This window comes from Metarhizium robertsii (genome assembly GCF_000187425.2).
Source record: "Metarhizium robertsii ARSEF 23 chromosome Unknown MAA_Scf_6, whole genome shotgun sequence".
Taxonomy (NCBI): domain Eukaryota; kingdom Fungi; phylum Ascomycota; class Sordariomycetes; order Hypocreales; family Clavicipitaceae; genus Metarhizium; species Metarhizium robertsii.
Genome location: NW_011942204.1, coordinates 2239992 through 2252222, shown reverse-complemented (window position 1 = coordinate 2252222; position 12231 = coordinate 2239992). Strand labels below are relative to the sequence as shown.

The window sequence follows — 12231 nt, the reverse complement described above, 5'->3', positions numbered from 1 at the left end:
GATCGATTGATGCCATTTTGCGAAATGCGGGCTGGGTTGGACGATACCACAAGGACCAAGAAGCAAAATCCTGTGGGGAAAGAAGATTTGGGACTTTGAGCACGGAGTACTCTATACTTGACCTAGTTCTATCTTCCAAGGTTGATTTCTAGGTGTCTGAGTGAGTATATGTGTGCTCTACTCTATACATGCATGTGCGCTTCGCCGTCGTTCATCCCCAACAGCAGGTTCCTTCCTCTCTCTTGCCAGCCTGTTGCGCCTCCTCTGTTTCGTGGCTGCTCCTTCCTCGTTGGACGTCGGTGGGGAGAATCTAGAGTGATGATGAAATGTCTGGTAAACGACTGATTGTCACAAACTTAAAATAACAAGCAGTCGGCGAGAACATGGGATTCTTCCTTCCCTAATGATGCGAATGTCACAGACACTAGGAAATTTGGGCGACTCTACGGAGTAGTTGAGTTTTGTTGTGATTTTGCGCACTCGCTGTTCTACCCCGAAAATTCGACCATTTCATGAATGCAGTCCGTGTGTGGTGAGTGCGACTTGGCTGGCTAGATAAGGACAAGATTTAACCTCCTCACATCATCTCATTTCAGTGCCAGATCTCAGACACTTATGCACTCCGCATACTTGAGAAAGAATGGCGGGCTGGAAGAGACAAATAATTCTTCGACGAAGCAGCCGACAATAGCGCCATCTCTCTGGCGGGCTGGGTTAGGTTCCTTAGCGCTTGCGTCGTCTGCGCCAGGACGGGACGCCACATCTGGATTGCTCGTCACTTCTCATTTTGTCCAAGATCAGAACTTGGTTGGCTCCTGTCCCCTCGAGGTAGCCTCTCGACCAGCCGCAAGTTGATCGCCTCGCTGAGTACCAGTACGTAGTACTGTAATGCGAATTTACTTTGCAACTTTCTGTTTGATTGGATGCCTCGAGGTCAGATTGTCAGATGGAGGGCGAATGGATTGTTGGATCGAGGGATCCTGACCATGGATACTCTATGACCCAAGCAAGAGTACAGGAACCTACATACTTCAGTGGTCTACCGACTATTCTCTTGCAAATATGGCCGTTTCCTCCCGTTGGGGTGAACACAGCGGGCAGTCGTGTGCAAGAATGGGCCACCGCGTGCCTCGACACAGCATCACGCCAGCGGTTCTCAGGTTTTTCAAAGGCGGACTTCACACAGTCAACGCTTTCTACGCTGCTTCAAGCATTTCCAATGAAGCAACAGCTGGGTCACGCCAGCCAAGACTACGGAGCCGAGAGTCTGTCTTGGTTTTCGACCATTGTGCTTGGCACCGCCAACTTTGCGTCAGACCAGCTCCTTTGGCAAAACTCTCCGTCTCTTTCTTTCTCCCTGCCCCCCTTGTTCCGAGGCATGTCGAGGTTAGCCCGTCCTGCGCTTCACCGCCTGGCTGTCGCGATTGCACATGGAACGACTGGGATCTGGAGGTGGGACTGTTCCCCGATGTGTTGCTTTTTTGCCTGATGCTATTTCTGTCAAGTCCATTGCTCAGGGGCTATGATGTCACCGAGCTTGGATGCAGCTTGGCCACAAGGTCTTCAAAAGTACCAAGCTGGTGGTGATGCTGGATGAGCCACAGACTCCGCCGCCATTCTCAAAGACTGTCTACGATATGTGGCCAGCACCACCACACTAAACAGGAAGATGTCCCAGTTACCAGCAACTGTGACCAAGCAAGCCCCTATGAGCATTATATTACGCAGTGGCCATGACCATCGCTGGCAGGCAGACTTGATGTACTAGCACCATGCACGACTCGGAATGCATATATATCCATCAACGTCAAGTAACAGTCACAAGCACCTGGCGTATCAGCACGTCGTCCTGTCGTTTTGTTTCCTGGATTAATTTTAGTATATTTTATGCTTCGAAACACGACGCAGAGTTTGCATATGCACCCCACTGACAGTCGTCCCCAATTCTCGTTGTTAGGCGAGGGTGGAGGGTTGAAGCCGTGGTTCAGAGCGAGCCCAGGCGAGCCCGGCAACCCGCCGAGATATACGGAGTACATGCTGTCGAAACTGCGTCACTTTTTCATCCTTGGGGGGAAGCTGACAGATTGCCTTCACAATGCTCCATCAAACCAAACCGGGGCGACGCGGCTTATGGAGGACCAATGGTGGATTAGGGTCCTCGACGCGGGGTGTGCAGTGCTGTCGGCATGTCTGGGCGAGACTGGGCGTAATCGGACTCCGCCTACTCGCGATGTTGCAGCGCAGCCTTCAACCACGAGCGGCCAGGCCCATGAACATTCGAAACTATGGCTGTGGTCAATTATCGCGACCCATAGGGAGCCCTTGAAAATGGCCCTGCTTACCAGGCACATGGCGGCATCCGCTGGACCCGTGGAGAAGACACAGGTACTTCGCAATACATGACGAATGGCGTGTTTAGTCAGGCCAGAAGAGTATTGTTGCTCCCAGCCAGCGTTTCCGCCGCCCGACTCGCTCACTAGAGCTGCCAACTTCAACTGGAAAGTTCTGTCGCGGGCGGAGGACAGTTGCGGCTGCCCGAGCATTTGTTTATTTGCGGATTTGCGGCTTGCTGGTGGGCTTTTCATGGCGGCTCCAGACCATGGGCTGGGCAGTTCATCATGCTCAAAGTCAGCAATACCGACGACGCCGCGCACACAAATTTTGTCTGACAGCCCTCTTCACCATCCACAGTCCACCAAAAGACTCTAACGGGGATAGAGCCACGCCCTTTGGGCCACAAATCTCTCTGGAGCTTCAGCCACAAGCCATGTTGTAAGGCTGGCTGGGCCATTCTAAAGCTCGGATGTTTGAAATGCTCCACTGTCGTGTTTGTTTGTATGTATGGACGTGTGCACATACACATGTACATAGCATATGTCCGTATAGGGAGGGACAGACCAAGTAGGGACCTAATGTAGGAACGGAGAGGCGGTTGCAAAAGGGAACAGTAAGTTGGATCGTATCGACGACCAGTCCCTCGGCTTGACTACAGAGCCCAAATCGACATGTTGGATGAGGCGCTCGACCGCCGGGTTGATAATGGTCGCAAACAGCAAAACTGGCAAACCAATCCGGAGCATTGCAGCCTCAAACAGCAGATCTGGACCCGCTCCGAAGCCATCGAGGTCCATGAGCTCATGATTGCACCACTGGGTGTCACATAACGACTTTGTGTGAACCTGAAAAGCGTGCCCATCATCATCATCATCATCATTACTACCGCGGCCCTGTTGCCTACAGAACTGTCTCACGCTGTGACAACCTTGGAATAAAAAAAAAGAACAAGAATGGAGGACAGATGCCTTGTACAACCTGGTGTCGTGCTCATCAGGACGCGATTTCCCCGTCGCCAACGGTATTAGACGTCACCCGTCATGTTATTGTGGTAGAAGCGCAACGCAGCGTGTGGTGCGTTCAATGTTCGCACCCTGGCTGGGTGCCTCTGCAAGTATGCCAGACACTTCATCATGCAAGTGCCAGCCTGACCTGCCCTGACGCCAATTGCAGAGACGCCCTCGAGGCCGGCGCACGAAGCCAATTTGCCTTTAGCTTCAGTGTTTGGCGCTCCTAGCGGAAGTTCAAATGACAGTTCTGCTTTCATGCCATGGGCGCAGGTTGGCCGACGCCTTGATAGGTCGGCCGCACAGGCGTGCGTGCGCCTGTGCATGCCTGACAGGTAACGACTGCTACCCATCCTTGAGACAGATTTGTTTTCGTACCACGCACCCTGTCTGTACGAAGAAGTGCTTGCATACAACATGTCGACAAGAATTGCTACACCCTGGCAGGGCCGTGGTCGACTCGTCGACTCATCGGCGCTATGGCGTGCCGAGTACAGAGTACAGACGGGTTTTCAATGACACAGGCGGGCTGCCACGACATGCATGTCACGACGACTCAGGCCTGCTAGTCTAGTGCTGGGCCAGTCGCGTGTGTCAATCCGTTGAGTTGCGGCTGTCAACGTTGGCATGTCCATCCTCGTGACTGTTTGTTTCGCGTTTCCTGCATGGACCATGGTTGACAATTGACCAAAGGCCGTCAAAGGCCACAACGGGGTAGCACTGACGGACGCGGGAGATCAGTCCGCTTCGGCACACCTGAAAGCTCACGGCGCATGGTGAAGAAAGGATAGATATGGGATATGTATGGTGCTACTCGGTGCTTGATAGACCGTGGCAAGTCCAGTCACTTGCTTCTCGCCATTCACCCCCGGTCCTGTCGCGCAACACAAGCCCTAGACTTGAGGACTGTCTGCTCCAGAGCGCATCTCTTCACCTGGCTGCTGACATGGTCGACGCTGCAAAGGATGGCAGGCAGTCTCTGTAGTCTCTGTACCCTATACGCCGTGTCTTTGTTCGCAGAAACAGCCAGTCAACTTGGCAAAGAACCCTGTACCCTGTTGTGGCCGTTGTCAACATGGCGGGCTGGGCAGATCACGACACATGGTGGAACGTGGACTTTGGTAGCCGGGCGTCTGGCGCAGCTTGGAGGTATTTCGAGGCAGGGACGCCATGGGGCCTTACATTTCCATCAAGCAAAACATTCTTCATGTCAGGCAGCACCCAGGCAGGACCACTCTGCCAGAAGCCCTGAGCCTGCTCAATGTTCCATCCCAAATAGCCGGGTCGATCACCCAGCAAGCTGGCCGTAGCAAAACTCTAGACAGGTTCAAGGGCTTGCCGGAATTTGTGGGCTTGGGCTTGGGCATGTTTCTGCTCTGCCTTCGCACGCCTCCGGATAACCATGAGAGCAATGCTCCGTAGGAACGATGATTGCGTGAGCCCTGTTTTCTCTCCGTCTGTCTTCAAAACAAGGGTTAATAAATGGCATAAACACTGACATCGGCCCCGACGCCGGAACCGGAACCGGAATTACAGGGCCATGTCGCCCTGTACCGAGTATTGTAGCTACTCCAGACAATTTCAGGGTCATGGTGCTCGACTCCCAATTGAAGGGTAGCTAGTCCTCTAATGGACTTATTGGTGAGGTCTCAGCATGTGCATAATGAGAAAGTCAAGGTACTTATCGAACGCCACGGCATCCGTTCTTCTTCTTCTTCGCGCCAATGGTTCCTGTTGGAGTCGCGTTGCATACTGATGATGCACCAAGCGTCCATCAATCTCAATCCTCCCATGCCTTGTTGTGTCGCTCATGTCACTCAAGGTTTGCCTTCTGTCCCTCCAAGCTGGTAATCTCGCCGAAGCTGCCAGCACGCCAATGCTCCATAACAAGACACTGCTGCGCCATGCCCACACGCCCCCCCCCCCTTTTTGCCGTGAGCAAAGTCCTTTTTATTTTTTCGTTCCTCTCCACCCCTGTTTTTGTCCCGTCACCTTGGTGCTTGGGCTGTCCTGCAGCCGTGCGCGCCCACTGTTGTTAATTTTTCTTTATTTTCCCTTATTTATTTTAATTTTTTTTTCCACTGCAACCACCCCCCCTTTGTCCCCCTTTCCCCTCTGGTCAGCCCACGTCTGCTCACGCCTCGTTCGCTTGCCCATGCCAGGGAGGTAATCCATCCATGTCAATCAATTGATGAACACACCCAATACGCATCGCCCTTGCTCCCGGACTTCGCAAAAACGCATACTGAAAATCACGTCTGTTCGGTGTTGACTTGCGAGGGCCTGGTGGTGCAAGTTGGTGCGAAGTACCAAGCTCCTCCGTATTCCACACTCTGTGCACCTTGCTCCTCAAAGTTTCCCAGAGTATGTACTCGAGATTTACTACTTTACTTGCATGTCCCGCTCTTTCCATCTCTGAGCACTCGACTCAACCGCCCCCTTCTTCCACTACCTACCGGACCTTTCTTGCCGACGTCCTTCCTGCCGTCTCAACTTCGCCTTCCTCTTTCCGTCTTTATGGTTTTATCTTGACCGGCAATTTTTTTTTCCCCAACATATTTTCAATCTCAGGCAACTTCTTGGTCCAACTCACCCTGTGAGCGTTGTGCACACTCAAGGCTGCTTCATTGTTGTTGTCAAGTAGAATTACTTGCTGCTTGATAAATACTTTTTGCTATTTGCCATCACCATTACTCATACGACTTTTCCTGCCTTGTCGGTCGCATCGCTGTACTAGCAGCGTGGGCCTCACCCAAGAGGCTGAGTCACCACCCAACTCACTTTTGTTGTGGCATACGCCCGCCCAAGGGAGCAAGCCCACCTAGGTCTTGCTTAGCTCTGCTACGGTTCCTCAAGGTCTGACTGAGCACTTCGGCCCTGTCGGCCAACTACGACAGGACAGACACACCCACCCCAGGGCGCTTTCGTCTAAACCCTCGCCACCGCTGGCATACCTTTAGTCGACGACATTAATTTTCTGCTGCCCTTGCCCAGAGCTACCGGTCACCTTGGCTTTTTCCTACCTTGACTCACTCTCTGCTAAGCGATTGTACAGCAGGAACCAGCAAGACGATTACTTCGGCGGAACTTGACGCTCATAGTTTGCTCTTGGGGGTAAACTTGTATTTGCGCTCGTCACTTTTGCGGCCTGGTGTCCCGATTCTTCTTTTCGGGTCCTATTTTTCTTCTTCTCTCTGGTCTCCAAGCCCTCTTCCTGCGCGGTTCAACAGCACAAGGGAGAATAGCAAGAAAAAAACCTTGCTAGTGGGCATTCCGGAGCTTTGCGACCTTGTTCGACGGAAGAATTTCAGACCAGGTTGGCGCGCTCCTGTTGAGCGCTCACGCATCTTGCGCAAGCTCAACGCTTCCATCTACTTGGGCCAGCTATCGCTCAGCTTCTTCAGCGGCTCACGAGCAATCCCTCGGTGCTTGCAGCAAGCAGCATACATACCCCGTACCCAAAAGCAGCCACCTGCATGCAGCCTCGCGCTGCAGGACTGCCACCTCACCATCGACTACACTCTGCCGCTACTCTTCAGGCCTTTGTCTCGACCCGACGGCACTCAAATCGGCCCTAGCTGTAGCTCTGCTACCACCCCCCGGGTTCAATCTTCTTCGCCAATTCCCCCGGTCGATACAGACCGTACAGAAGAGACCAATTGGTAGGCAATTGCCATACAGACTCACCACTCGCAGCTGCCTGCTTTCACGCGCTACTACTGCCATCATTGTTGGAAGACGGCCCGTCCAATACAACCACCCGGAGCACACTCTAGATCAACAGGTCTTCTGGGCGTTGCTGCAGATCTGCCAGTTCGAAATATCCCTCTTGCTCTCTCTCTCTCTCGCCCTTTCTCTTTGCCGCACTTGGCTGAATTCTGCTATTTCTGCCCCGGCTCGCTCCTGTTCCCAACATGCATACCGGATCTGCCCTGGCTTCATAAATGCCGACTTGACCATTCTGAGGTACCCCGAGGCTTCCTTCGGTTTTTGTCTCCTCTCATGTACGGCGCTGCAACCAGTGCACAACCATGACACCAAGTGACTTAGAAACTCAGCAGATGACTGGCTCTTCAAGTGTAGACCAAACAATGTATACACTCTCTGCCCAGTCGCGGCGCTCTCGGCCCGGCCTCGTTCAGACCAACTTCAACTCGAATTCACAAACCATACACGTACCGGGTTCAGCAATTAGCGCCTCTTCGGCGGCTTCTAGCTCACAACAAGGATCGCCAATTATGTCTCCCGGTACTGCCGTCTTGACGACTAACTCATCGATTCAGGCCTCGCCGGAACCCCTCCGACCACGGGATGATGATCAGTTCTCGGCGAGCTTTCAACTTCCAGACTCTGTTTTAACCCGCAAGACAAGCACCAATTCCCTCGGCAGGAGTTGGATCGGTAGCACCAGCCCAATTGCAGAGGCGGTAGTCCCGGAATCCCGAAGTAATAGCGTATCTGCTACTTCCACGGGCACTACACCTACTACCACAACCAGCAAGGGAAACTTAATTCGCAGATTATCCAGCCGAGCAAGCCGAGCAGGAAGGAATTTGAGTGGCAGAAGGAGGCAGTCTTCTGCAACACCAGCTAGCAGAGACGGGAGCATTGGCCCGTGTTTTTTGCGACGGCGCAGTGACAGCAACAATACTGCTCCTGACTACGTCCCTACACCTTCAACCGACTCGGAATCTGACCTTGACGAGAGAGATGATCTCTTGTTAATTAAATCTGCATTCCTTGATCACATCCCCAAAGGATCTTCTGCAAATAGCACTACAGGGTCCGTTACAGGCAGTGCTAACAACATGGCCGGCCCAGTCATCCCTTTGCAGTTGCAACGCGGCACATGGTTGAGAAAAATCTCAAAGAAGAATCGGTCAAAACGCATCTGCCTCATTTATGAACGAGAAACAAACAAGCTAGTTTGGGATAGAGCTCGCCCTCACAAATTTCTACACGTCGATGATATTAGAGAGATTCGGTTTGACTCCGACATCCAGCAATATGCTAGAGACTTCAATATTCCCGAATCGGAACGATTGACCTGGTTTACGATTCTTTACACCATGCCTGACAAGTCTAAGTCAAAACTCATGCATCTCATGGCTGATAGCATCGAGACGACTAACCTCTGGATTAACTTCCTTGACGCCATGCTGAGACACAGGCAAGATGTTATGACGGCACTGATGACCTTCAACGACAAAGCCATCCAGCAATACTGGCAATCTGAGATGACAAAGAAGTTCGGCGAAAATCCTCGAAGTGAAGACCAGGAGGAACTCGACATCATCGGCGTAATGCGAGTATGTCAGAATCTGCACATTTATAGCTCACAATCCACCCTTCAAGCCAACTTTAGGCTTGCCGACGCTCGTCACCGCGAAGCCCTTCGATTCGAGGAATTCTTGGATTTTGTTCGGCTTATGCGTCAGCGACCAGATGTGCAGCGCATCATTCGAAGCATCGCCGCCAAGCCTGATAAGGGCCTGACCTTTGTGGAGTTTCTTTCCTTCTTGAAAGACTACCAAGGTGAGGACATTGAAGCTAACGTCACCACGTGGGAAAGGCACTTCAACAAGTTTGTTCGCAAGCACCGAGCCGATGATCTGGGCGGACTAAAGGTTTTACAAGACGACATGTACATGTCAGAAGCCGCATTGGTTGGATTCCTGTCTTCCCGACAAAATGGTCCCCTAGCAGAAGAGCCTCAAGAATACACTTTGGATCGCCCCATGAACGAGTATTTCATCTCCAGCTCTCACAATACCTACCTTCTTGGTCGACAGGTTGCTGGTCAATCCAGCGTTGAAGGTTACATCCGCGCGCTTGCTCAAGGGTGTCGATGTGTCGAAGTAGACTGTTGGGACGGTTCTGACGGTCAGCCCCAAGTAGTCCATGGACGGACTCTCACTTCAGCCATCAGCTTCAAGGAGGTCATGACAACCATCAACAAATATGCATTTGTAAAGTCTAGCTTCCCTCTTTGGATCTCTCTCGAGGTTCATTGCAGCCCGTCTCAGCAAGCCTTGATGGTGGATATCATGAAGGAGGCTTTTGGGGCTAGGCTGATGACGGAGCCACTGGACCCTTCGTCAGACAAGCTACCCTCTCCCTCCGAGCTGATGGAGAGGATTCTCATCAAGGTCAAGAAGCCACGTGGAGGCAGGGATGAGAGCCTTCCGGCAGAACCAGTTGGCCGGCGGCGCGGAAGTAGCTTGAGCTCGCCAGTTTCGAAACCAACTGTCCCAGACAACGGCGCCTTTTCACCTTCACAGTCACTCCCTCAGAGTCCCCTTTTGTCAGCCTCGAACCAAGCCCGACGACTTGTCAGCAAAAGCCGTGTCAACACCATCGCGGAGGGAGAGGTGCACGACGTTCCGAGCAGTAGCACAAGCGATAATGAGAGTGGAAGTGAAATCGGAGGCTCCGTCCGACGATCGCAAAATAAGACAACACGATATCTCGGTGCGCTTGGTGTGTACTGTGCTGGGGTCAAGTTTTTTGGGTTCGAAGATCCGGCAGCCAAAACGTTCAACCACATCTTCTCCTTCATGGAGACCAGTTTCGCCAAGCACTCACGGACCAAGGATGCCAAGATGGCACTTGATATTCACAACATGCGGTATCTGATGCGAGTGTACCCCGACGGACTACGACTGGCTTCGAGCAACTTTGATCCTCTCATCTATTGGCGGCGCGGTGTTCAGATGGCAGCTCTTAACTGGCAGACTTTCGACTTGGGCATGCAGCTCAACAACGCCATGTTCCAAGGCGGCAAGGATGAGTCTGGATATGTCCTGAAGCCTGATGAGCTTCGTGACATTCAGATTCAGCCATACAACTCTGCGATTGCCGAAGGCAAGAAGGAGAGGTCCGTAGTGACGTTTGCTATTGACGTCATCTCAGCCCAGCAACTAATGAGGCCTGCAAACCTTGCCGCCAACAAGTCCATGGATACTTATGTTGAAGTGGAAGTCTTCCATGCCAACGATAAGCGAGACAAAAAGGAAGTTGGGTCGGGGCTGACGCACGCCCTTGACTCGCCACTCAAATTCCAGACGGATGTTGTACGCGAGAACGGCTTCAATCCCATGTTTGCTGATGGCCAGTTCAAATTTACCGTAACGACCAAGCACCCAGAGCTGATCTTTGTACGCTGGTCTGTCAAGCTAGCTAGCTACGGAGAGAGCTACAATAGCAAAGAAGGCTCGGCCATTGCCACGTACACTGCAAAACTCAACAACCTCAAAGGGGGATACCGCACCATACCGCTTCACAACCATGCAGGTGATCAATACTTGTTCTCGACACTATTTTGCAGGATAAATGTTGAACCCATTCAAACAAAGCTCTTCGATATTGCTGCTCCAGTACAGGACAGCGGCAAGCTCAACCGCTTCGGAGGCAAGGTGTTTGGCCGGACCAGCACGAGTCCTCGCAGCACATTTGAGAAGAGCAGCATGGAAAAGAACAGTTTTGATAGCTTTGCCTAGAAGGCAAGGTGTATGCCACACTGTTTATGATACGTTTTACTTTGTTCCTTCTCTAGTTGCCCCTGATAACCGGGGATCTGCCAAGATGCAGGTGCAATGGAGGCGGAATTCATACGACCCGGGGTTCTTTCCAACTTTTATATTTTCTTCCATTCCTGATGGCGGGGCTGGCTTTTCCTTGGCCATTATTATTGATCCCCCCTATACATTTTTTTTTGTACAATTTATGTATCTTCTAAGATTGGTCTCTTTTCTCTTGAGCTCTGGGAGAGCCATATCTTCTTCTTTTTTTAACAATACCACGTCTAGCCGGCTTGTTTTTTTTTTCCCTTTCTTTTCTTTTGTCTTATTACCTTTTTGAGCGTCTAAAATTTGACGTCGGGAGCGTCCCAAACAAAAAATACCCCTCTCACTACGGAGATTTGAATGCACAAATTTTGATTTTGATGATGGGCATATTGGTTTTTGAGAGCAGCAGGGCTAGTGACATTTTGCATACAGCTGTTTTGAAAAAAGCCTTTCGTTTAGTTCATTTGGGGAGTCATTGCATCGAAATGCGGAATATGGCACAAAGCATTCTTCATAGACAGGTCTGGCACGGAAACCAAAGGCATTTTTTTGTTTACCATTATCATATCACCATTCGGCCTGCTGTCTTCTGATTCTAGTTTGGATCTGGCCATGCCCTGTTGGCTTGTCTCGCCATGGTTGCAGGGTGGTATTCTTCATTCTCATAACCAAATGTTTCCAGCGAAATAAGGACTGGGAGCGCAGACGAGCAGGGATGATGGATACTGGATGACGAATGGCGGCAAGGCAAGGCATGGATGAATGAAATCATGATGGACGGCGTTTGAGGACGTACAGGGATATTATAGTATGACTTGATAGATATTTGGCTCGGGCTGCACTCCAGGGAAGGGAGCTGGAGGTGGATAGTGGATGCTAGGTAGTGAATTGACCATTGGCGTACAAATGATGAGACAAAACAAAGTTGTGGCTGTTGATGTGCGGGAGTCGTAAGTTGGGTCCGTCCTACCGGCGTATGGCATCAATTGTCGGTGGCGTGGTGGTGCCAGAGGGAGTCGAGAGTCTGATGGGCAGCCAGTGATGATGCTGTCTGCAGAGACAATGTTGCAGCAGCCGAGGAGCATGGGAGCCTCTATGTCCAGATATCCCGGCGTCAGTCCACCAAGCACTCGGTAAATGTAGGATGCAGTACAATGCGCCGACGACCGATCAGGGGCACTTGAATCTGAGTGACGTGCCGTAGTATGTATGCATGTATGTACATGCGGAACCAACTCTATGCCTGATAAACCCTAGTTTTACTAGGTATTGATTGCATGTACAATGTGGCATGTACGTACGTACGCCAGGTTTGCCCACAC

The 12231-nt window shown here is 51.6% G+C and overlaps 1 protein-coding gene across 1 annotated transcript; it reads left to right on the top strand.

The window, feature by feature from the left end:
* Nucleotides 1-7372: 7372 nt before the first annotated feature.
* MAA_06168 (PLC-like phosphodiesterase, TIM beta/alpha-barrel domain protein) lies at nt 7373-10840 on the top strand (the record flags this gene model as incomplete). Its single annotated transcript, XM_007824166.1, has 1 exon — nt 7373-10840. The coding sequence occupies one exon, from the start codon at nt 7373-7375 to the stop codon at nt 10838-10840; it is 3468 nt and encodes a 1155-aa protein (XP_007822357.1).
* Between the last annotated feature and the right edge of the window lie 1391 nt (nt 10841-12231).